Source organism: Lytechinus variegatus, chromosome 1 (assembly GCF_018143015.1).
Source record: "Lytechinus variegatus isolate NC3 chromosome 1, Lvar_3.0, whole genome shotgun sequence".
Classification (NCBI taxonomy): Eukaryota; Metazoa; Echinodermata; class Echinoidea; order Temnopleuroida; family Toxopneustidae; genus Lytechinus; species Lytechinus variegatus.
This window is the reverse complement of record NC_054740.1, coordinates 37950511-37976189: the sequence shown is the minus strand read 5'-3', so window position 1 is coordinate 37976189 and position 25679 is coordinate 37950511. Positions and strand designations below refer to the sequence as shown.

General features: G+C 36.3%; 1 protein-coding gene across 1 annotated transcript; it reads right to left on the bottom strand.

Moving 5' to 3' along the window:
* Positions 1-3158: 3158 nt before the first annotated feature.
* Positions 3159-24717, bottom strand: LOC121413351 (kinesin-like protein FLA10). The gene is made up of 20 exons (XM_041606141.1): positions 24612-24717; positions 22537-22692; positions 22095-22142; positions 21311-21457; positions 20491-20562; positions 18255-18334; positions 17310-17429; positions 15427-15518; positions 14215-14245; positions 12989-13088; positions 12285-12422; positions 11633-11749; positions 11110-11214; positions 9853-9945; positions 8740-8836; positions 7990-8132; positions 7236-7397; positions 6732-6941; positions 5978-6128; positions 3159-5294 (listed from the first exon to the last, which is right to left on the bottom strand). The coding sequence occupies exons 1-20, from the start codon at positions 24612-24614 to the stop codon at positions 5212-5214; spliced, it is 2148 nt and encodes a 715-aa protein (XP_041462075.1). The 5' UTR covers positions 24615-24717; the 3' UTR covers positions 3159-5211.
* Positions 24718-25679: the final 962 nt, after the last annotated feature.

Sequence of the window (25679 nt, the reverse complement as noted above, 5' to 3'; positions counted from 1 at the left end):
AGGAATCGTAATTGTCTCCTTATAACCTGTCCCACTCTGGTCAATATTAAATAGCCTATCCATTTCAAATGTAGATATGTTTTCAGGCATCACTTGTTGGAGATGGGATCACAGGCAATTGACTATGCACATGGTGTTAATTTTGAGACACCTGTACCTGAGGTACCTGTGGATATATAATTTTAAGTGAAGAAAAAATATAAATTCATCGGAAAGGAAAGAGCAGAGAGATGACAGGAGCAGGAGAAAGGATGGTCATAAAGGTTGCACCTATACAGTGGAGACAATGTATTCAATCATAACTGCCTCCTTAAAGGACAAGTCCACCCCAACAAAGAATCGATTTGAATAAAAAGAGAAAAATCTAACAAGCATAACGCTGAAAATTTCATCAAAATCGGATGTAAAATAAGAAAAGTTATGACATTTTAAAGTTTTGCTCAATTTCACAAAACAGTTACATGCACATCCTGGTTGGTATGCAAATGAGACTGATGACGTCATCCACTATTTCTTTTGTATTTCATTATATGAAATATTCTAATTTTCTCATTGTCAAGTAAAACGGTGATTAATTGCTCCCTGAACATGTGGAATTGGCATTGTTTAATAATATATGTTTGGGTCAAGTCGGTCTCTGGTCAAATCTGTAAAAATGAAATATTGTATAATTCAAACAATAAAAAACAAAAAATAGTGATAGACATCATTGACCGACTCATTTGCATGTCACTGAGTTGTGCATATCACTGTTTTGTGAAAAGTAAACAAAACTTTAAAATGCCATAAATTTTGTTATTTTACATCCGATTTTGATGAAATTCAGTGTTATGCTAGTTTTGATTTTTCTATATTCAAATCAACATTTTGCTGGGATGGACTTGACCTTTAATAGAAGGAAAATGAACAGAAGATGTTATCTGTGAAGATGAGGCATAATGTAAGATGTTGGTGAAGGTACTCTATAGTGTAGAAGCAAGACTCGTTCCAAGAAAAAGAGTACATGGGAGAGAGTACACTGGCGTGTATGCTGATGGGAAAATTTCATGTGCACTAGTTATTTAAAGGGATGGTCCGGGCTGAAAATATATCTTAATACAGAGTAGAATTCACTGAGCAAAATGCTGAAAAATTTCATCAAAATCAGATCACAAATAAAGTTATTGAAGTTCAAAGTTGTGAAAACAGTAGTGAATATTCATTAGGTGGGCTGATGTCACATACCCACTATCCGTTTTCTTATGTTATTACATAAAATCATATTTTCTTTTCATTTCATAATTGAATGTCTCCTTTATAATGAAGTAAGTTTCAGCAATACATATTTAATGCATTAAATTAGTTGTCAATCCAATTTTTCAAGTTCTTTGAGGATAAAATTTGAATAAACCTAATTTCATATCATAAAATAAGAACAAGTGGGGATGTGACATCATCAGCCCACCTCATGAATATTCATGACGACTGTTTTCACAAAATATTGCTAAACTTTAAAATTCAATAACTTTGTTATCCAATTTTGATGAAATTTTTGGCATTTTGCTCAGTAAATTCTACGCTATTTATTAAGCTATACTTTCAGCCCGGACCATCCCTTCAATGTACCATGCAATGCACAATTCATTTGTGCCACCATAGGGTAGCTTAATCCTAATAAGACTCAGGGGGGGGGGGAGTTGGGCTGATTCAGCCCCCCATCTTCACCATATTTCGTGATCAATCCGTAGCACGAAATTTTTTGACCGCATCACTCACTGACTTTCTACTTTTCGATCTCGGGCAACTTTTGAGACCAAATTTGTGATCTCGGGGTATGCGGTTAAAAAATGTCACATTTTAGTGCATGTTAAATCTAAAATTGCTCAAGAATGTGAATTAGTTTACAAAATCCAATGCAAATTCATTGTTTTCCGCCAAAATTCAAAAATATTTGATTTCTTTTTACTTTTGTTGGTTTAAATGGATTTATTTTATGCTATTAATGATCATTCCATCTGATGAGCTTCATGAGGTTCCTAAAACTTCTGCATTTTTGAAATTTTGAGTAAAAAGTTATTCATGCCAATTTATTCATAAATCACAGAAAATGACTCATTTGTTGAACGATCATTATGATTTTTTTCTTCCATGTGATAGAGCTGCATGAGGTCCACCAAACTCGTACACAAAATTTTGACATTTTACTAGAAAAAATTGTGCTAATTTATGCGAAATTTATTCATAATCACAAATGCTTATTTTGAATTTTTTTGTTCCATCTGAGAGCTACATGTACATGAGGTTTCATCAAAGTTCTACACAGAAATTAGAGATTTTGACTAGAAATTATGCTTATTTATACAATATTTAGGGCCTATTCATAAATCACAAAAAATGCTTCTCTGTCAATTCTGTTTCCTCAATTTATGTCACTAATTTAATTCACTACCATGTCATCTGGGATGAAATTAAGAATTGTGTAAAATTTCTTTGCGAGATGCCGGATGAGCTCCAAATCATTGATGTGCTAGTTGAAAATTTCACTTAACAGTTGTAGTTTACAATTGGCTTGGCAATTTTTTTTGGTGATCGTGGAATCAGCGGGCATGATCTGAAGGCGGGGCTTCAAACTAACCCCTCCCGCCAGTATTTGATTTGAAATAGCCCATAAATGCAACAATTTGACAGGAAATGCACTCGTTTTGCTACTTGGTAAAATACGTGTAATTGTGGTATGGGTGTATAAAGTAGTGAATTATTGTATTGTCATTCAATTGGGTCTGTAGTCCTATGCTCAGAATGTTATCTTATGGGTAATGAACCTGGGTTGTGTTTCATAAAGATGTTTGTAAGTTAAGAGCGACATTAAGGACGACTGGTGAACCTTTCTTGTGGTAAATGGTATATTGAATTGGCGATGGTTTAGCGCGTAAGAAGGGTTCACCAGTCGTTCTTAAAGTCGCTCTTGACTTACGAACAGCTTTATGAAACACCCACCTGGCCAAATTTGAGGCAATGTCATCGAGGTTCCTGGTTTGTGTCTGCTTTTAATTCTGTAATGAATTGGAACAGTGACGTAAACTTTTGGGGATTTACCCAAACTAAAGATAGGCTTTATGATTAAGAAGATACACTGCAATGAGCATTATGATATTAATGACACAGTTACACATCAAGAATTATATTGAATAAATTTAATATAAAAAGACAATGGAACACCTACATACATACTCAAAGAAATTACATTTGATATAGGCCCGAATTCACTAAGGTGGTTTTGAAAACCCACGGTTGAATCCCTGGTTTATGTAGATTTCCTGTATAAATTACGCTTAATTTAGAACGTTTCGGGCGCATGTTTAAAAAATGTCCAATGCTGATGCACGCTTCTTTCACAGTGGGCCAAATTGACGCCTGTTGACATGGTTATACCCTATTTTATCAACGAGTCCACTGTTTGGAAGAGTGGACTCGTGAATAAAATAGCGTGGATAACCAGGGCAACAGGCCTCAAATTGGTGCACTGTGACAAAAGCGCGCATCAGAATTGGATATTTTATTATACACGCGCCAGATACGCAGTAAAATAAGAGTAATTTATACAGGAAATCTACATAAACCATGGACTCAACCGTGGGTTTTCAAATCCATCTTCGTAAATTTGGGCCATTATATTTCTAACCATGATTACTATAAGATAAATAATATATATATATCAATTATTCATCATCCAACATGTTGATCATTCTTCAAAGAATGACAGGGGGGGGGGTGAAAGATGTTGGTATTACTCATCTCCATAATATACTAAGTGAGAAGAAAAAATCTTAATCTACTTGAGTTGGTCAACACTGAGGAGAGGTCATAATTATTTAATTAGGTCATAGTTATTCTACAGTAATGCATCATCTATAAAATGAAATCTACTTGACATATTTACTTCAATAAGTGATTCATCTACAAGAATAAATATATTTTTAATCACTCTCCAAAATATACAGATATATATATTCAAGATTGATCTTGATTTTTTTTTTGGTAAAAAAGAAACTCACAGCAAATATAGCAAAATTTAAGAAAATATTTACATATTTCTTTTTCCAGAAAATATATGATAATATTCATAAAAATAGCTGCACATAATTCAAGTTTTATACAATCATAAATAGGACGGAATTGCAATGAGATATTAGGATTTGCTGATCAAGGTGGTGGTATTAATTCTTGCATAAATCATCGAACGTTGATATCACTTGGTAAATTCTAAGAATATTTGGAGCACACTGCCACAATTTTGTCAATATATCCTTTTCCTGATAAGTGCAATAAATAAAATCACAACTAGAAAGGCTCAATCTGTATTAATCCATATAAATTTGTCTGATATATCCGTCTCAAAATACATTCACTATAAAATCCAACAATTTTCTATGAAGTGTATGTGTAAGTGGAAAAAGTCTGCAACTTATCAAATGCTTGAAAAACCTCTTCTTTTTCCACGAACTAACAAAATTGCTGCACTGAGAAAACAGTAGAATGTTAATTGCACTATAAGATTTTGCTGAAATACAATGTAGATCTTCATAACGTTTTGAGCGGAAATATTTTTGGTTTTATCTTCCCGCCTTTGTTGGTCTACTTCTGAAACAATTCCCACATCAGTAATGATCATGTCATTTCAAGTTTATCAATTATCAATTATGCCACGATAATTTTGGTGCTGTAAGCACAATTCAGATAGAGGAACTTTTCTTTCTGGATAAAATACTATTCATAATTTCTAATTCGAAAAATAGGCGGAGCAGGGGGAAAGAAATGAATTTGCCCCCGAAAGGCTCAAAAGAGCACAGGAAAATCATTACTCACTGCTTATCCAGTGTTATGGATTTAGGCAGAAGGTTGTGAAAAGTAGCCACCGCTAAAAAATTCCCTGAAGGAAAAAACTTCATTTACCATGGAAAATTTCAGAGAGAGAGAGAGAGAGAAAAGAATTGATTCATTGATACATGAGACGGCAAACTTCACAGTTTGGGCCCTTTTGCAGAAAGCATGGCGATCAATCACATTTTGATTTTCATCCAATAAAATGTGCATGTTGGGTAGGTGCGCTTGATTTTTTTTTGGGTTGCATTCAAATGCAAGACCTTTCTGCAACAGGCCACTGATGAAACTCTCTGTCCATTTTCTGCCCTCTGTGTTTGTGGATGTCGATCGCTCCCACGGATTGTGGATCTAGCGTAAGCTTGCAGCTGAAGACGGCCTGCTCCTTGAACTGCCTCCCAGCATAGAAACCTTGTCCTTTAACTCAGCGACATCTGTCAACAAAACCATCAAGAACATAATACTACATGCAGGGTTGTAACCATGCTGGCTGGAGTCACCCAGCAATTACCCTACAGCTTGTGTTCAAATTGGATGAGTTGCCTGGCACAAATTTTCTGAAAAAAAAAAAGATCTAAAATTTGCTGAATGTGTACCAAATTCAATCGTATTTCCAGCTGGCATAGTCAGTTTTTTGCACAATGCAAATTTTTGGTGCATTATCTTGCCTTGCACAAAATTGGTCCAAGCTTGAACCCTGATTACATGTATTATATAATTAAATTTACAAACATAATTGTTTATCTTGCATTTGATAATGAGAATATATTATTATGAATTCCTGAAATTATTATTACCTCCTTTTCTGAAAATTTTCCTGCCAAAGCCAAGGGTTAAGGACTTAAGACCTTCAATGCAAATGCCATGGATCGTGGCATCCATGATCATGGATGCCATTGACTCCAAAACCACATTAGACCCAAGGTCAAAGACTTCAGCTCGACCTCTGAGGCCAAGCGAGGCAATGGCCTAGACATCCAAGGCACAGATCATGGCCAACTAACTGTCCTTGAGGTCACACAGTCTCAAGGAGCACTTGTTTCATGAAATAACCTTGATGTCCTTAAGGTGAACCTTGAGGAGCCAGATACTGCTGTTTGTGTCTTGGAATACTTGCCTTGTTTGATAGCTTGATTCTCTTGCTCCAGTTCGGAGTTTCTCGCGGAGAGAAAGACTGCATCCTGGATGGCATCTTCTAACAGGGTCCGGTATCGCTGCTCTAGGGCCATCTTCTGCTCCTCAAAGGCCTCCCGGTAGTTACGGAATGTCTGAGTGAACAAATATAACAAGATCAAAGTTGTTTGTTGTTTAATCTTATGGATGAATTTTTTTTGGCTGTGAAAGTATTGAAAGGATTGCAATAGCATCCACTGAAAAAGATTCTAACGGTCAAATTTTAGTAACTTATTGGTTAGAGTTCAGAAAAAAGAATCACAAGGGTACAAGTTTGTTACTTTATTTTTTCTCCCACCCATTCTCAAATAGTGATGTCCATATTGACTGAAGGCAATCAGTAGGTATGCTATATTCTTTCAAATGACCAAATACTTATTCCTGCTACTACTACTACAAGCAAGTATTAAAGTCTTTGACGCATTTTCCCCATTTACTAAGAAAATCATTCCAAAAAGCTGTTTCCTTTTGTCAGCGAGTCATTCCCAACATTCTTTTCAAAATGGGAGATAATTTTAATGGACACTAAAGACATATATACCCCATTTAGTAAGAAATTCATTCCAAAGAGCTGTTTCCTTTTGTCAACGGACAGCATTATTCTTTCCAAAATGGGAGATAACTTTAATGGCCACTAAAGACCGGTTTCTGGACAGGTGTCCACTAAGTCATATAACTATACTATATTTTTCTTATACCTGAAAATGCTGAAGCTGTTGGATCTCCATCTCCTCCTTGTGTTTGAGATAAGCCTCGTCGAGTTCTGCGATGAGGAGGGCCTTCTCTGCGTCCATGGCCTGGAGCTGCATGGTCACCACCCGACGCTCCTCTCTCTCCTTCACAAGACTCATCTCTATCTGCATGGCCTGTTCCTGACTGTACCCAGCTCCTCCGTTGGCTGATCTTAGCTGTAAACAAGCAAAGCACAACAGTTTACCTATCGGATAGGGTTCTAGAAATGTAAAATTGCCTTATGATCTACACCTGTGCGTAAGAAATGCGTAAATAAAGCCCGCAATAAACTTGTTTATGGGGTTATTTTGCACACAGAGAAAAACTTGTTTGGGGTGTGTTTGGAAATAATTTGGCCACGCGTGTGTACAGCAATACATTTGACTGGCCCCCGGGGTTGACAACTTATATCTGTGATTCCCCATAGGCTTTGTACAGGGAACAATGGTTCCAGGAGACAAGATTATTACCTGAATCTCTGCCTTCTGGTGATCGACCTCCATTCGCATTCTCTCAAGTTCTTCCTCCAGTGAGAGGGCATGCTCCGCCTCCATTCGCTTGCGCTCCTCGGCCCGAGCCAGGCGACGCAGCTCTGAGTTGTGGTGGAGGTCAGCATGTTGGCTTCTCATATCCTGGGATACAGTAATAACAGATTGAAGGAATGTGTATTCTCACCCTGTTCGCATAAAAGTTACTATCATACTTTTTGCCATTCAATGGTAACTACCATGTAGCATAGTTATGATACTCAACAGCTAATCAGAATCAAGGATTTTGGTGAAGTTACCATTGAATGGCAATAACAATAGTGACTACAGTTTTATGCAACAGGCTCTAGGATCAAGAATATCAACCAATTATTTATCAAATATTCAGTAACATATTACTGTAATAGCACCACAGCTACTGTGTTTTACAATTGATGAGTTTGACAAATGAGGCATATTCCATGCTTTAATCAAAGGCATGGTTGTTATTAAATGAAAGTTGATTAAACCTAGTACAGTTTTGAAAGAACAAATTAGAATGTCAATGCTTATATCGGATCAAATACAAAAAAATATTTAGAATCAAGACCCTACATTTTACACCTTGAAGTCATAAGACCCCAATTTCAGGGTTTTGTGAAGCACATAAAAATATAATTTGAGTGCCTACCTAGATCCCCCCCTCCTGGAATGCATCCTTATCGTCACAAAGATAGAATCGCCTTAATTTCCTCACCTCTTTCTCTCTCTTCTGTCTTTCTTGAAGTTCTTTGAGTCTCTGTTTGACGTCTTTCAGATTCTCGCTCTCTTTCTTAATCATTTCCTTCACCTCGTGGATGGCATTCACTCTTGCCTTTGTCTCCGACTCACTTCCCTTACCTGTCAAAGGGAGACAAAAACATGAAAATTGCGGCTTTTCGGGTGTATGCGCGTTCATGGTGAAGCCGGTATTGCGGCTTTTTGGGTTCAAAGGGTTAACAGATTTATTATTACCCCAGTCATTTGGATTTAATCAATCATTCCTACACACAATGCACTTAATCCACTCCCTGGGGAGTGTTCCAGCCACTTGCCATTGAGGCGCACACAGTACTGGGCAAGCTAAAATGACTTTCATGTCCTATCAGGTACATTTATTATATACCTGGGTGGAGAGTGGCAAAGTGTGTTTTGCCAAAGGATGCTAGGCTACAGTGGGATTCAAACACACGACCATCTGATTACAAGGCAGGAGCCAGAACCACTACACCATGGCTTTTCCACAATAATGGATGACCAAAGAAGACTAGGAGTTAGAGGAGTCGGAGGGTTAGGATGAGTGGAAAGTAGAGCAAGGGGTTAAGGGCTACTGCCGCAATTCTGAGGTGAATCTTTGGACTTGAAACTTTGGACTACTGACTTGCTGACTGAATTCTCTACAAATAATTTTCTCTCCAAGTTATCAATCTCATCTACGACAAGTTATTCAGCGAATATGCTTTCTTACCACTTTCGGCCATATTGGTGTAATCTACAATCTTAGCTTGGAGATCCTCTTTCAGTCTATCCACTAAAGATCGTTTGTCCTTGTATTCATGTTGCAACTGAAAAGATAAGAATTATTTGCACCAAGGTACATATTTAGTGAAAGTAGGAGAAGCTTTTTCGCTTCACACTACAATGCAGATGCAGGAATTACGAGAGTGAAAGACAAGATTGAAATGTATGAAGGTCCTGTTCAGTAAAAGTATGAGAATTTAGGAGTGCTGCCTTTGAAAAAGCTAATGAATAATTATTCACAGAAGAAAACACTAATATGATAACAAAATATGTCCAGTGACCCCAAATGACCTTTGACCATGTGAGCTAAGACATGCGCAAAACAATCATTTATACTTGATTACCCTTATGTCGATGTTTCATGAGCTAATCCATAAACTTTTAAGCTATGATGCCAATTCAAAACATACTCCCAACACAGCCAGAATTCATTGACCCTTAAATGACCTTTGATCTTGGCCATGTTCCTGAAATGTGCATTGCTGCTCTTATGTCTAAGTTTCATGAAATAGATCCATAAAAGTCATGATGACAGTTCAACAAATACCCCAACATGGCCAAAGTTCGTTGACCCTAAGTGATCTTTGACCTTCATCATGTGACCTGAAACTCAGGCAGGATCTTCAGTGATACACTATTACCCTTAAGTCTAAGTTTTATGAACTAAGTCCACAAAATTTCGAAGTTATGAGAACATTTCAAAAACTTAACCTTGGTTAAGATTTTGATATTGATTCCCCTACCATGGTCTACGTTCATTGACCCTAAATGACCTTTGACCTTGGTCATGTGACCTGAAACTCTGGCAGAAATTCTAAGTTTCATGAACTACATCCATATACTTTCTAAGTTATGATGACATTTCAAAAACTTAACCTTGGTTAAGATTTCAATGTTGACGACGCCGCCGCTGTAAGAAAAGTGGCGCCTAACGTCTTGCTCTGCTATGCAGTCGAGACAAAAACAGTCCTACATGTACCATGGCTGAGGTAGCTGCTCAGTGTTTAGATACATGAATGAAATCAGATCTATGTCTCGCTCTCTCTCTTACATTATTTACCTGATCTTTTTCTTTCTGCATGAGTAAGATTCTTTCCTGCATCTCTCTGTTGTCTCTATGAACACTCTCTGCCATTACCCACTGTAGAATACCCTGTAAAAGAATATATAATTTCATCAAGTCACTTTTTTTCATAATTAAAATGGCAATTTATATCATACTATTCCAATTTATTGCACATATTGAAATCTCTTTCATGAACCATCCAAACCAAAAGAGTTCATTATTAGCTGACAGAATTCATTTCATTTTAAAGCAAGCCATTTTGTGTCTTCTTAGAAAAGTTTAGATATGGTGATCAGATGCAATTAAGTATCTTTTCATATATCTACTCATTTTTTTGAACGGGAGGTCGTGGGTTCATTCCCTAGCCGAGTCATACCAAAGACTTTAATAAAAAAATGGGACATTCTGCCCCCGGTGGGGTCACTCACCCGCAGAGGGGGACGCGTATGACCTTTACCACAAATGCAAGTAACCCCCTATTGCAGTCAATTTCAAGGACATTTTGTGAAATTTACCCCCCTATTTTCACGCAAAACAAGAACAAAATTGCGGTAAAATGGTACCTTGAAAAACCCCTAATTATAAAATTGTAAGGACACTTTTGCCCATTTCGCAAACTTACCCCTATTTACCATATTTCAAGGACAGGGCATTTATACCCTTTCCTCATTAGAGGAAATTGCAACACAGGCATCAGAGTGCTCAGTCCTTAAAGATGACCAAGAGCCATGTCATACTGATACAATAATCCAAAAGAACTTTATTTTTCTTGAAAAATAAGAAAAGTAGAATTCTTTGTAAAAATAAATGTAGAGTTGTCCACATTAAGATACAGAGCATGATGAGCGCGCCCTCTGCGGCTGGTGACTCGGCGGCGGATTTTACTTCCCGTGATCACTACTTCGAGGAGTGTTCTGTCCGCGGACGTTCTGTGAAATTGACCCCTTTTCCTGCGATTTGGTAAAGGTCATGCGGTCCCCAAGTCATATTGAGTGACCCCACCGGGCTTCTGCCTTCTCTCAACGTATTAGAATGGAGAAGGGTAATAATAGCATTATGTTATGCAGGGCCAGCTGAGAGAACAGTTATTAGAGCTGAAGTGGTTACCCTGAGTAAATAAGAAATATTATTATATAATATTACTATTCTCAGCAAGGTTTTCTTCTCTTTATACTGAGCGGATGGGAAGGGGGAGATTGTAGGCCAAATTATAAGATATTGTTGAATAGCATAAAAGTTGATAAATCTTACCTTCTTAGCGAGGTTCTCTCTCCTCTCCTCTTCATACTGAGTTGACTGTCTCTCCTTCTCCTCCCATCCTTGACGCTTTGCAATCTGAAGATCCTTTATCAAATCCTGATCGGTAGAAATAAATTTGGTTTATAATAGCCTTAGTAAATGAGCTGGCCCTTTGTGTTGTTTTATTTTTTCTTATTTGCTTGAAATTGTTTATCTTAACTTCACATATTGTTTTTTTAGTTCATATGAATGAATGAATGGATGGATGAGTAAAATAATGCATGAATTAATAAATGGTTAAATAAATAAATGAATGAATAAATAATACCTGATTGATTAAAATCTGAAGAAAAAAAAAATGGTATGCAGCATTTATGATTAAGGCTGCAGGTGCTGTGATGTGATCTGAATCCGTGACCATGTTATGTGGTGCAAAGTCCAGAGACTTACCCACTGATCCACAACACCTCTACAATGACACACTTTAAAGATGATTTTAAACTATCAATAGGCATAAAATTCGACCTGTACTTACCTGCAGTTTGGCCACGTCTTCCTTACTTCCTGCTTCGGTCAGTGAAGTACCGGTCAGCTTTTCCCGCAGACGAGAGATCTCCTCACGAAGTTGATTGGTCAGTCGTTCACTGTCATCCTGGGGAGAAAAAGTGTCAAAAATTCATGTGGTCAAACAAGATTTTTAAAAAGTCAAAAATTCTCTTGGACAAACAATTAAGGGACTCTGAAGTCACTTAATAGAATGTATTTCACATTCTTTCAATTCTACTCAAATAAAATGAATGTACAAAAAGAAATGGTAGTCATATTTTACTTGATTGCTCAGAAAGCTTGAATGCTTTGCAAGCAAGGAAGAACCAAAAGCTTAAGGTCCTCTCCGAAGGACCTGGTCATGGCAATAATGCCCTATAAAAGGGCCCTAAGTGGGTATTGAACCAGGTTACTGAATGAACCATCAAGCCTCCTCTATTCAAATTCGAGTTTATTAAACTTATTTAAGAGGAAACATCCCGCCCAAAAACTTAATACTATTTTGTATTTCAATTTCTATCTATGTTTGCTTTCAACTATATCTAAATTCACTGAATTTCCTTAGCATTCATATCAATAATCAGGCTCTTGAAGGCATGTCTTTTAAAACATTGTTTAACAAGAGCAAGAAGAGTACATACCACATTTATTGCTGGGTGATTGATAATATTTTTGCAATACTGCCCGTACTGTAGGGTGGTCAGGGTCTCGTTGTAGCACGTATCGGACGGGGAGATGGTCGTGAACATCAGCGTGTGGGCGTTCCCACCAAGGGCATCCTGGGATACATGGAAATACATTACTATCATAGTTATTTGACACGATCAACGAACATATGAAGAACATATACAAACAATAGGATAAGGACAGTCATGTACATGATGGGACAGGAGAAAGATTAACTAAATAACTTTAATCCAATGGTCTCCCTTTCCAATTCATTTGACTTTACATGAACTTCATAGTTGAATGATAAAACAATTTTCAATAGTTAATGATCTTAGAAGAAGAATGGAATCAAACAAAATTCAAGTTTGCTCGATATGAGTAAAATACAACATAGAAAATGAGAGGACCCAAAAGGCTCATTTAAACTTTGTTAATATGAAGGTAAAGATGGCACCTAAGAAAACACTGTAAAATAAACTAGACAGATTATTGACTGTAAGAATTTCAGTAGCTTATAACATAATAGGTAGTGAAAAATTTAAAAACGCCTTGAAACAAAACTTTGTATCATTAACTTCAAGCTATGAAAGCCTTCAAAGCAAACTATTCAAAAGAAATCTTTATTAAATGGAGGAGGGCGGGCTGGGAGAAAAAAATTACGAAGCTATCATAATACCTGCAGTAAACGTGTAACCTTTGAATCCCTGTAAGGAACATGGCCCCCTTTCTTCCGAGGATCACCGAGGGCGCTGATCACATCCCCCAAGGCACCAAGTCTGTGAGATGGGGAGGCAAAAGATTTATGATACAATGCAGTCAACACTATGCTCCCTAGCTGGCAGAGCTTATTCTAAAGACGAATGAAGTAGAAATATAAAACATGAATAGAAAAAAAATAATTTAAAATTGATATAACGCATACATCTGTCATTAATGACACGCAAGGCGCACAATTAACATAAGACAAGTTATACAATACAGAAAATAAAATCAATAGATACATGGAAACATTGACAAAAATCAGTTAAATTTGGTTGTTAAAGTAACAAGTAATCCCACGACAGAATACAAGATAGATGGCACAACATTATTACTGACATGAGCTGATAAACCATAGTTGACCTACAACTTTAGAACAGAGTTTAGATTAAACCTGAGTTCCAATTGAGCCATTGATTTTTTGTATGGCATAGATCCTCATGAAGTTCAGTTTTATTCTACATTTTGCACGAAAAGACATCTTTTTTTGATAAACACTGTGACAAAATAACCACTTTTTTAAAAAAGAAAATGAAACCTTTGGAACATGTAGGCTTGTGTCGAAACAGAAAAATTTAAAGAATAAGAACCAAGAAAGTTTGAGAAATATGAGACAAATAATGAGAAAGTTATGAACATTTGAATATTGTAATCACTAATGCCATGGAGATCCTCCTATTGGCAATGCTACAAGGATGTGTGATGTCACATGTGAACAACTTTCCCTTTGATGGACTATAAAATACCCCCCAAATGTTTCTTTCTCCTTTTTCTTATGGTGATACAAACTCTTTATCCATGATGTATTCTTTGAAAATGTGTATTACATGCCCTCATATAGAAAGAACACATGATCTACTGATAGATGTGATAAAAGAGGCAGTTTAAGTGAAAAATATACTAAAGTAATGGGGAGAGTTGTTCACAAGTGACATCACACATCTTTGTCGCATTGCCAATATGAGGATCTCCATAGAATTAGTGATTGCAATATTCAATTGCACATAACTTTCTCATTATTAGTCTGATTTTTCTCAAACATTCGTTGATCTGTTTCTTTGATTTTTCTGTTTTCACGCAAGCTATCTTGTTCCAAAGGTTTCATTCTCCTTTAATGAAAAAGAGATGAGTGGTCATACTCACCCTTTGTCTTTACTCTGTACACTTTCTGAACCTGAAATAAAGAGAAAATTATAGTAAATGAAATAAATCACAGTAAAATGAAGAAACAAAGACAAAAGATTTGGAAGAGTAGATCTTTTTTTCCAACAGCAGCAGTAAATAAGGACTTTCATTGGTATGTGTCCCTATGTAACAACTCATTGAATATAAATATATGTAAGACCAGAATTAAAGCAAGATATATGTAGCACTGTAATTACCTTACAATCAATAAAAAGTTGATTTAAGACCTGTGCATAAATCAATCATAAGCCTCACAACTGATTCAACTTGATAGCCAGTTTCTTGCAACAAAAAGTTTAAAGAGAAAATACTTTTTATGAATTTGCTATAGCCAAAATTGACCAATAAATATTAACATCATTGATTTTGCTGAACTTAAAATTGATTTATCAATTGTAAAGTTGCATTTTATTGAAAGAACGTTCTGTACGTATATCATCCCAACATTAAGATTTACCTAAACAACCATATATAAGGATAACCTATGGATAACCCAATGGGATTTGATTTGATTTTATTGATTTCCGTTTCACAACATAAGTATGATAAATATAACATGACAAGGTCGAAAATACTGCAAAACTTAGTAAAATATATATAACATAATCTTAGTCTTAAGGAACACAATTCAACAAATAAAAAAACCTAATATGACATTTGTATTTGAAAGTAAAACGGAGGGTCTTGCCGAAAAAAGCAAAGCTTGTACAAAAGGCAAGACCCTAAATTCATCAGATATTGGTGCTTCCAATATGCTTTCATTCTGCACTGCCAAATCAAGCAGTTTTCTAATGCTTCGTCAAAATAAAAACATAGTAAATGTTTCTTATTGGATCATGAGAAGTAGGAGGGGAGTAATAAAGTTTTCTTGTCCCTGTTGAGGGTCTTCATGTGAAGGTACGCAAAAAATTTCCTAATAGGGGGGGGGGGCAAGACGCAAAAAACTTTCAAAGAAACCAAGATTGTGGAAGTGAAGGGGACTGAGCTTGTCATTGGGGTGCGCTTTTGATTATTCTAGAGTGAAATTGAAGGATCGCTGTATACACTCTTGTGGTGAATCTTGTGAGAATTTCCAGTAAGAAATGCAAGTTTTTAATGTTTTTTTTTTTTTGGGGGGGGGGGGGGCGATACTGCCCCCCGCCATGAATGGCCATGTTTCAATTTATTTACCAGCAAGATCAGCTAGGACGATCTTACTCCTCAGACCCCGACCACCATCTCCATCTCTCTGTTCGATATTGATCGTGAAGATACCATGAGCCCTAGATTGTAAACAGAGTGAATGAAAAAGAGTCATTCTATCACAGATCAGCAATTCAAAGTTTCAAAATTTATTGATCGAAATCCACTCATATTGGATCATTCTCAATTCAACAAACACTTTTAACAATATATGATGAAAACAATATATAATTAAAAAAATATTCTCCACCACCTTATTATAATCCTCCCCTCTTTCTCCACTTCCTTTATCTTCTTCTACTTCTCATCATAGAGTCCTCATCCTTATTCTTCTCTTCCTCCTGGTCCCCTTTTTCCTTCTCATTCTCCTCCTTCTTTTTCTTCTCCATATCCTCTTTTCTTCTTCATCTTAATCTTTCTTTTTTGTTCTCCTCCTCCACTTCCCCCACTCCTTTTTCTACTTCTGCTGCTGCTCCTTCTTCTTCTCATCTTCCTCCTATTCCATCTCCTCTTTCTCCTTCTCTTTCCCTCCTCCTCCACCCCCTCCTCCTTCCTCTTTTCCCCTTATTTTTCTTCTTTATCTTCTTCCCTCTTCTCCCTTTTCTCCTTCTTCCTTCATGTTCTTCTTCTCCTCTTCCTTCTTCACTTCCTTCTCTCCTTTGTTTCCTCTTCAATGACACTTCATAGATAACATCATATGACTAAAATAAAATACAACAAAGATTGCAATGGAACGTGAAAATGAAACAGAGAGAAGGAAATGTATAAATGAAAGGATGTAGAGAAAGAGAAGAATCTAGACTCATTCTTATCACGTGGGTTCGAATCCCAGCCATGGCGTTATTTCCTTCAGCAAGAAATTTGTGCACATTGTGCTGCACTCGACCCAGGTGAGGCAAATGGGTACCTGGCAGGAATTTATTCCTTGAAATGCCACCGCGCTGTAAAAGGCTGCGGGGCTAAAGCCAGGGTAATAATATCCAATGAAGCGCATAGGGACGCATTTGGCAGTGATATGTGCTATACAGTGCGTCCCAGAAAAAACGAAACCGAGATTTAGCGATCATTTATCATTACTTAATCATAAATAAAATAGACAAATGACCTACCAAATTAAAGCTTAGAATCTCCTCTTTCATCTGATATTACTTAGATTATTTCTCATTCACGCATGAGTGAGTAAATACAATTTGAAGAAAGGATATCAAAAACTCATTTGGCGGGGGGTATCTGGGTTTCATAAAGAAAACCACATTTTTGAAAAGTTCAATATCTCCTCTTTAATTTGATACCTAAATTACAGAAAATGGTCAAAAAATAACAAAGTTCTGGTCATTTGAAATAAAGCTTGAATTTCAATAATTTCATAAAATTAAGAGGTTCTCCAGCATGGCTTTCAAACTCACTCGACACTGTTTTGTTGACGATCAGCCATGCATTAAATCTTTTGTTCACCATGCAAAAACTTCTGTGGGAAACCAGTGAAAACACGTTTATCTCATGAAATTAGGGAAATACAAGCCTTATTTCAAATGACCAGAACTTTTTTATTTCTTGACCATTTTCTGTAATTTAGGTACCAAATTAAAGAGCAGATATTGAACTTTTCAGAAATGTGGGTTTCTTTTTGAAACCCCGATACCCCCGCCAAATGACTTTTTGGTATCCTTTCTTCAAATTGTTTTTGCTCACTCATGCGTGAATAAGAAATAACCTAAGTAATATCAGATGAAAGAGGGGATTCTAAGCTTTAAATTGGTAGGTCATTTGTCTATTCTATTTATGATTAAGTTATGATAAATGATCGCTAAATCTCGGTTTCGTTTATTCTGGGACGCACTGTATAAGCATGATGGTATTATTGTTATTACCTTGCTCTGTGCGCCTTGATATCAGCAGCGCCCATCTTCCTAGCTCTGCTACCCTGGTCGTAGTACCTGGACAGGTCTTCACCGCTCTTCACGACAAGCTCTGACAGACCATCGACAAATCTGACAGGGGCAAAATAATTGTCTCAATTAAAACTTGAATTTCAGTTTGCATTCCGTACCACTGCATCTAACATATCACATTCAAGTCAAGTGTCTTCAGGTTGTCTCATACAAACTTTTTATTTTGCCATTTTTAATATTGTATTCATAAGCAAAAAAAAACAAAAAAACAAAACCATCAATAAAGCAATTTGAGTTGAATTTCAAGAAAGCCATGACAATACTCTATCTGTACATTTGACATGATACATTGAAGTTTGTTGGATTAAAGTAAATTAAATATCAGTACTTTCTATAATGTAAGCCACTCAAAGCCAAATCTAAAGCCACGATAATAATATTTGTGATTTGTATCCTCTGGGAAAAGCTCTACATAAATTGAGCCATCATTATCATTGTCCTTTTCTGGGATAGCTTTACAAAGCCTTATGATCTTAAAATCATGTTTTCTTTCATTCTCTTTATCTTTCTTTCTCAGACTACCTTTTAGAGTGCTAAGAGAATTAACTGCCTTGTAATTTGTGTTTTTTTTTTAGTATTATAATTATCATTATTATTACCATTATTATTAAGAATAATGCTTGTGAAAGGCAAACAATTAATTTTTCAATTTTTGGGGCTATTTTTCACAACTTAAATGCCTAGGTAAATCTGCTACATTGGATAAGCTGTAACATTGCAATGAATGGAGATTTTCCATGGCTCTTTTATTTTCTAGGTCTCTGGCTTTTGAGCATTTGGAGAGAGGGAGGGGGGGGGGGGGGCAAAATCGGCCTGAGCCCCTGAATAATTTTTCCCCCTCTTATGGTATAAAAGACTATTTACATTCCAATCTGAGGGTGTTGTCTGATCTGCATGTCGTCAGTGTGGGGGTTGAGTAAATCAGTCATACTTTCATCCATCACCTAGATAGAGAGAAAAATAAAGGAACAGAAAGAAAGGATATTGTTTGATTGAAAATCAGACAAAATAATAACTAGCACATCAATGATGTGGAGCTCATCTCGCAACAAAATTTAACACATTTCAGCCCAGTTGACACTGTAGTGAATTATATTGGTGACATAAATTGAGGATATAGAATTTAAATTGATGAAGAAATGACATAGAAGCATTTTTTTGTGATCTGTGAATAAATTTCATATAAATCAAGCATAAATAATTTTCTCGTCAAAATCTCTTAACTCTGTGTAGTACCTAGGTGAACCTCATGTAGCTCTCAGATGGAACAAAAATAATCAAAATCAATCAACAAATAAATTAAGTATTTTTGTGAGTTTTGAAAATATATTAATAAATTAGCATATTTAATGAATTTCAAAATTCTGTGTTGAAATTTTGTATCATCACCTCGAGCTATCATATAAAGCGAATAAAATTGAGATTGATCAACAAATGAAGAAAAAAAACAATTTTTTGTGATTTATGAATGAATTTTGCATTAATTAGCATAAATATTTTTCTAGACAAAAGTTTGGTGAACCTCATGCAGCTCTACCAGATTGAAGAAAAAAAATCAAAATCGGTCAACAAATAAAGAAGAAGCATTTTATGTGAATTTTTAAAAATAAGCATAAATTAGCATATTTAATGAGTTTCTGTGTAAAACTTTTGAATCCCCCACCTAATGCTATCATATAAAGCAAACAGAATTGAAATCAGACTTGAAATGACAAAGAAGAAGCATTTTGAAATTCAGTCAACAAATAAAGAAGAGGCATTTTCTGTGATTTATGAATAAATTTCGCATAAATTAGCATAGATAATTTTCTACTCCAAATTTCTAAATTCTGTGTAGAATTTTGGTGAACCTCATGAAGCTCTACAAGATGCAAGAAAAAAAATCAAAACCGGTCAAAAAATAGAAGCATTTTATGTGAATTTTAAAAAATATGCATAAATTAATTTCGCACAAATTAGCATAACAAGTTGAATGCCTCTGGCCGTCTCACCTGCATCACGCGATTCAACATAGCAGCAGTGCTGACTTTGAAAACTACTATAACTCGCACAAGATGTTCAGTGATACTTGGCTACTCTTATTTCCACCTTTTATGAACTAGACCAATACACTTTACAGAGATAGGATGGTAATTCAACAAATACCCCCAATGTGGCCAAAGTTCATTGACCTCACATGACCTTTGACCTTGATCATGTGACCTGAAACTTGCACAGGATATTCAATGATACTTGATTACTCTTATGTCCAAGTTTCAAAAGTCAGATCAATAAACTTGCGAAGTTATGATGGTAATTCAACAGATACCCCCATTATGGCCAAAGTTCATTGACCTTTGATCTTGGTCATGTGACCTAAAATGCGCACAGGATGTTCAGTGATACTTGATTACTCTTATGTCCAAGTTTTATGAACTAGACCAACATACTTTTAAAGTTATGATGGTAATTCAACAAATACCCCCAATTCGGCCAAAGTTCATTGACCCTAAATGACCTTTGACCTTGATCATGTGACCTGAAACTTGCACAGGATGTTCAGTGATACTTGATTACTATTATGTCCAAGTTTCATGAATCAGATCCAAAAACTTTTAAAGTTTTGATTGAAATTCAACAGATACCCCCAAATCGGCCAAAGTTCATTGACCCTAAATGACCTTTGACCTTGGTCATGTGACGTGAAACTCATGCAGGATGTTTGGTGATACTTGATTAAACTTATGTCCAAGTTTAATGAACTAGGTCCATATATTTTCTAAGTTATGATGACATTTCAAAAACTCACTTTGAGAAACTTCAAAGTACAAAGTTTATTTCATAAAGTTTACTTCAAGGCATTTCTATTTTCTTTACTATTTGTTAGAAGCAACTGAAATCCTTGCATCAGATTGGCACAAAGCAAATCTGTCAATGAACATCATTGGCAAGATGCTCCACAAAACACGGTCCCATAACACAAAGATTAGTGATTAATCGTAAGCTTGATTTTCATGATTGACTGTACGTTGAAGTAAATGCAATCAATTGTAGAAAAAAATGTTCTACCATCATTGCTAAGCTTTGGGTTATGGGCTCCAGATATGCATCTGGCTCTTACCTCTAGAAACGATGCTGTCACAAGGAACTGCTTTTTTGAGGTTTTGATCTGCTTGAAGAGACTTCGGTTGATCTGGAATAACAAATATTATCATTTATTGTCAAGGATTGGAATAAAAGGAGGAATATTCAGAATTAAAAAAAATCTTAGTCAATTGAATACTTAATAATGCTGTACCTAATCCTCAGTGAATGGCATGATGTACGTAGAGAAGTTGAAAAGAAGAGTATCTCAATTAGCAAAGGAATATAAACAGCTATAAGTAATCTGGGGGGTGGGGCCCAGTAGATTTCAATGAAAAAGACAAACTTCTCTCACTACATCCTACCATTAATTTGGGGCGTCGTGGTCTAGTGGTTAAGACTTTTGTCTTTTTCTGTCCTTTGTCTTTTAATTTACTTATATTTTAGGCAATATTTATAAAACATGTTTCATGTTTCTGTACTTAGCTATTGATACAACTATTCATTTTCATGAAGATATATTCTTTTCAATGAATGGATTTGATATAGGTTTTATATCCTGAATGCCCAACTGGATGCACAATTTTCCTTTTTTTATTCATTTGTTGATAGAAGACAATCAATGATATATTCTATTCCATTTTTTTTCTTCTCTTTTTTTATGGATATGATACATGTATGATCAAGATGCTTTTTGTTTTGTCAGGAATCACAAAAGAAAGTATTTGTTAACATAACAAAATTTGTAAATTTCAAGTCGACTCAAAAAACGACAGCTGAAAAACTGTTTTGGTTTCATTTTTCTGGGACACACTGTATATATGCAAGTAGATCGGAAAAATCTACCGATCTCTTACCATTGGAACAAGACCTGGATCCTCCATAGGCCCAGACATGAGATGGGTCTTGCCGCTATTTGTAGGTCCAAACGCAATGATAGTGACGTTGTAGCCCTCCATTGCTCTCTTCAATAAGGGTTCACATTGCTCTTTGTATACCAAACTCTGCAGCAAACAATAATAGCAATAACAATAATAATAATGATAATAACAATAATAATAATGATAATAATAATAATGATAATTAGGCCTGGGAGTAAACATCGATTGATCAAATGGTTCGAATGGCTTGCCGCTGATCGACAATCGATGTGATTATACATTCCATGGCCAATGAAACTTTTGGGAGACAAAGAAAGAAGCAACAGTGCGTTCCCATTATGGAAAGGTTGTGACTTCAGAAACAAATTGACCCCTCCCCATCTCTGTGTTTGGGTGAGAGAGATAGAGAGAGAGAGAAAGATAGCGGTGGGAGCCAAAATTATTTCATGTTTTGAAACAATGTAATCTCTTTTAGCCCCGGCAACTCCCCACACATGCCATCACTTACCGTAATTCTAGATGTCGACTAGTCTCCCAAAAGAGACCCAGTTATGGGTTCAAGTGATAAAAAATTCTAATTTTGAGGGGTACCTCAAATGAAAAATATTTTGCAAAATATTTTTAACATGGTGGGCAGTACCATACATGTAGGTGAAGGTTGGGGCACGGTGTGGGCAATGGATGAAATTTCACAATAAGTAAAAGGCACCACATGTGTGTCTGTCTCAAAGAATACTTAATGAATGAAAGAAATACTTACTGTTCTTGTATCCCAGAAGTAGCTGGCATCAAACGCAAATACAGCTTCCTATATATAGTAAAATGATCAGCAAAAACACAAAATTAATGTAATTACTAAAATATCAAACTAAGGGAGGATGGTAAATATATATCTTTCATCTGTTGAAATCTTAATCATGTAGAGGATATGACACATGAGAATAATACAATGAAAAATGCGATGAAATTTAAATTCACAAGTTAAAGTCATAATCTACATTTATAAGTTTGGTGCAAATGGTATTCAAAGGTTATACATCAAAATTTTGTTTTAAAAAGGGTAAAAACAAGAAGTTTTAGAAAATTCCTTATCCCTCATATACAAACAGCTTGCTACAAAAGAAAAACAAATGTACACATACATATTGCAACGGAAGAGATTAGAAAATGACAAATTAATTACTTGGATAGATTGAACAAACCTTTCCAGTGCCGCCCTGTTGTGGATTTTGCAATGTAGTCTTGTCTCCAGACATCTTGATGATTCGTGAAGCACCCTTCTCTTTCTCGGTATCTGTGAAAGGTCGACATCTTGCCACCACTTTCACCGCTACCTTCTCTGCAGCCTTTGAGTCAGGCTAAAATCAAAGCATTGCAAATCAGTTTAAAATTGTCAAGTTTGGATCTTAATCTTCCGTCCCTTCTTAAAAACGGAACAACGGAATAGAAGTTAAAACGTTTTAGCAAAGGGAGCATCTGACTGCAGATAATCACTCAATATACAAATAATAAACCTGTTCACTAATATTGCTTGCCGACTCCCAAAACTATGATACATGTTACAACTTACAAGTTATATTCATGCTTAAAACACTTAATAAAACATGAAAATAATTACATCAAAATTACTGTCAACCTTGTCATTCATTTCAATAGAACAAATTATTCCACTGATTCTTGGAATATTTTCCCAAACTCTTAGAATATTTCTGGTATTTCTGAGCCATCTACATGTAATATAATATTAATATTTATGCTGTTTGGCCTGCGACCGATCGCATGCAATGTTTTGAAATTGGCCATGAATAATACGTGTGAGGAATTAGATACTGGCCCAAAATCTCCAATTATTTTGAGGATAACCGGAGGATGGACACGGAGTAAAATAAGGGTGTAAAGTAAGAAATTAAGCTATTTTTCTTTCTCATTATATTTCTTTTCTTTGATTTTTCAATAAACCACTTTTTGAATCGGCTGTAAACTTAGTGTAACGCCACTATCGCAGGTGGTCGGTTTCAAAAGAAGGATGCAAATGAGCAAATGCAAAACTGTTGTATTCGTTGTTCGCCGATAACGTTAGACCTACCGGTATACGCAAATTAAATCGGAGTTGCTGATCAAAACATGGGAATCTGATCTGCTCAATTTTCTGCACAAATGAGACGAAAACTATGTAATACTAATAAATATTTCCGCAGATATGGTTCGAAAATTAGGTGGTCGATAAGGGGTAGTTCCAACAATAGCCATAGCCTAGCCTAGGCTAGGGATAGCGGAAGTGAAGTAGAGACTAGAGTGGCCGTGGAGCACTCATTCAATGAACAAGGTTATGAGCCTGCTCGAACTTCGCCCAGGGTAATTACCCTCCTTACACCTATCTGAAACTCTTGCTGCCAATGACCCACTGCCTCAGATACATTCTTAAAATTCATTATATTCGCTTAGAGTTAGAGAAATTATTACAACACGACCCCGGGGGGAGGGGGGCACTCAGTATATAATGCATAGTGGGTATGTGCCGCGGAGGGGACCCCCATTTTCACACTCAAATTTCCGTTCCAAGGCATAGCATTTTTGCCTTGTTGAGAAAAAGAACAAAGAAAGCCGCTCCAAGGACCAAGGCATAGCATTTTCTTCTTATCGTGAAAAAAAGAGAGAAATCCGCTCCAAAGCTTCGCATATTTTTTTTGCGCCGCTCCAATCGCATTGAATGACCCGCAATTTTGGTGAAAAGCGGCCGCAGAGCTCCCCCGGCAGAGGCCGCGCTAGCTGCATCATGCACACATGACCGTTCCATAGGCATAGCCATAGGGATGCATTCGCACTCCGCTAGCGATCCGTTCCAAGGACCCCCGTTTTCACAAACATTTGTCGTTCTGAAGCCTGTTCCGAGGACCCTCCTTTTTACGATAAGCCCGCTCCAAGGCCCCCGTTTTTTGTCTCGCCCGCGGCACACCCCCAGGCCCCACCACTTTTTTGGTCGAGTGCCCCCCCCTGGGAACACGACAACCATCCTGCGGATAGCCGCTGTTCTTCGAACACCGGGGGCAGAACAGCAAAGAAGAAGGCAATCAATCAATGGCAATGCCAATGGCAATGCGTTGACATTCATTCAATCGCAATGCCAGCCCATGGCCATGCCATGGTCGATGCGATGTGAGTCAATACGCACGTTAAAAAACATCAGAACAAGCAGGAATTTACTACTATCACAATCCTAACTCTACTAACATGTAAAAATTCACACAAAACAATTACAATACGAAGTTTTACGAACCATAGTGCGTGACCAATATAACAATTTGATGAATATTTACTCCTTTTCCGGATCCTCGATAAACTGTTGTCAGAAACCAAGCAACTCTGACGTCACTCGATCTACAGCAGTGGTTAATTAATAACGACATGTAGCTATAGAGGGCAGCAACACTTCATCAGAGTGTTATAAGAGCAATAACATTTAGTCATTCATTTAGTTATTTCCTCTTATTTATAGCATAGAATGATTAAGAATGTTCCAGTACAGCTTTGTTGGACATGAGTAATCTGTGAATAATCTTTGTTTTCTCTGGAATGTCCAAAGAGAAACACAGACTGCTAAACAATAGATTGCTACACAGCAGACTGCCTGCAGTGAAAATGACAATATAGGATTAGCTAGTTCGTTTACAATTGTTAATTTCACTGAGGTCATTCAAGAGTCTGCTAGAATTTGATTGCTCCAGAAAGAAGGAGAATGTTTTTTTAAGGAAATACCAGAAGCTTCCAGAACAGTGATCTATAGAAACTAATATTTGTACATGTATATATAAGCCGGCAGTTTCTTCAAGGACATCATCATTATCACATCACATCAGAACTCAGAGTTTCATGCCAGACTTTATGTCAGAGCATATTTTATTTCCACCTGGAATACAACATTTCTATGGAATTATTTGCACGCCATTATGAACTGTTTGCAGTTACTTTGAGAGAGGAATTCTCAGTTCTCATCGAGATATCATCAAGCTGTTTTAATGAACGCTTTTCAACCCATGGATTGCTGAAATTGACTGTTTAATCATCATCAACATCGTCTTCACAGATATTTCAACTTCTTACAGTGACTCTTGTCATTCATCGTGATTCAATCAATTTATATTAATATCGCCAGTATTGTGGACATTTATTTAAAGGTCAAGTCCACCTCAGAAAAATGTTGATTTGAATCAATAGAAAAAAATCAAGCATAATGCTGAAAATTTCATCAAAATCGGATGTAAAATAAGAAATTTATGACATTTCAAAGTTTCGCTTATTTTCAACGAAATAGTAATATGAACCAGCCAGTTACATCCAAATGAGA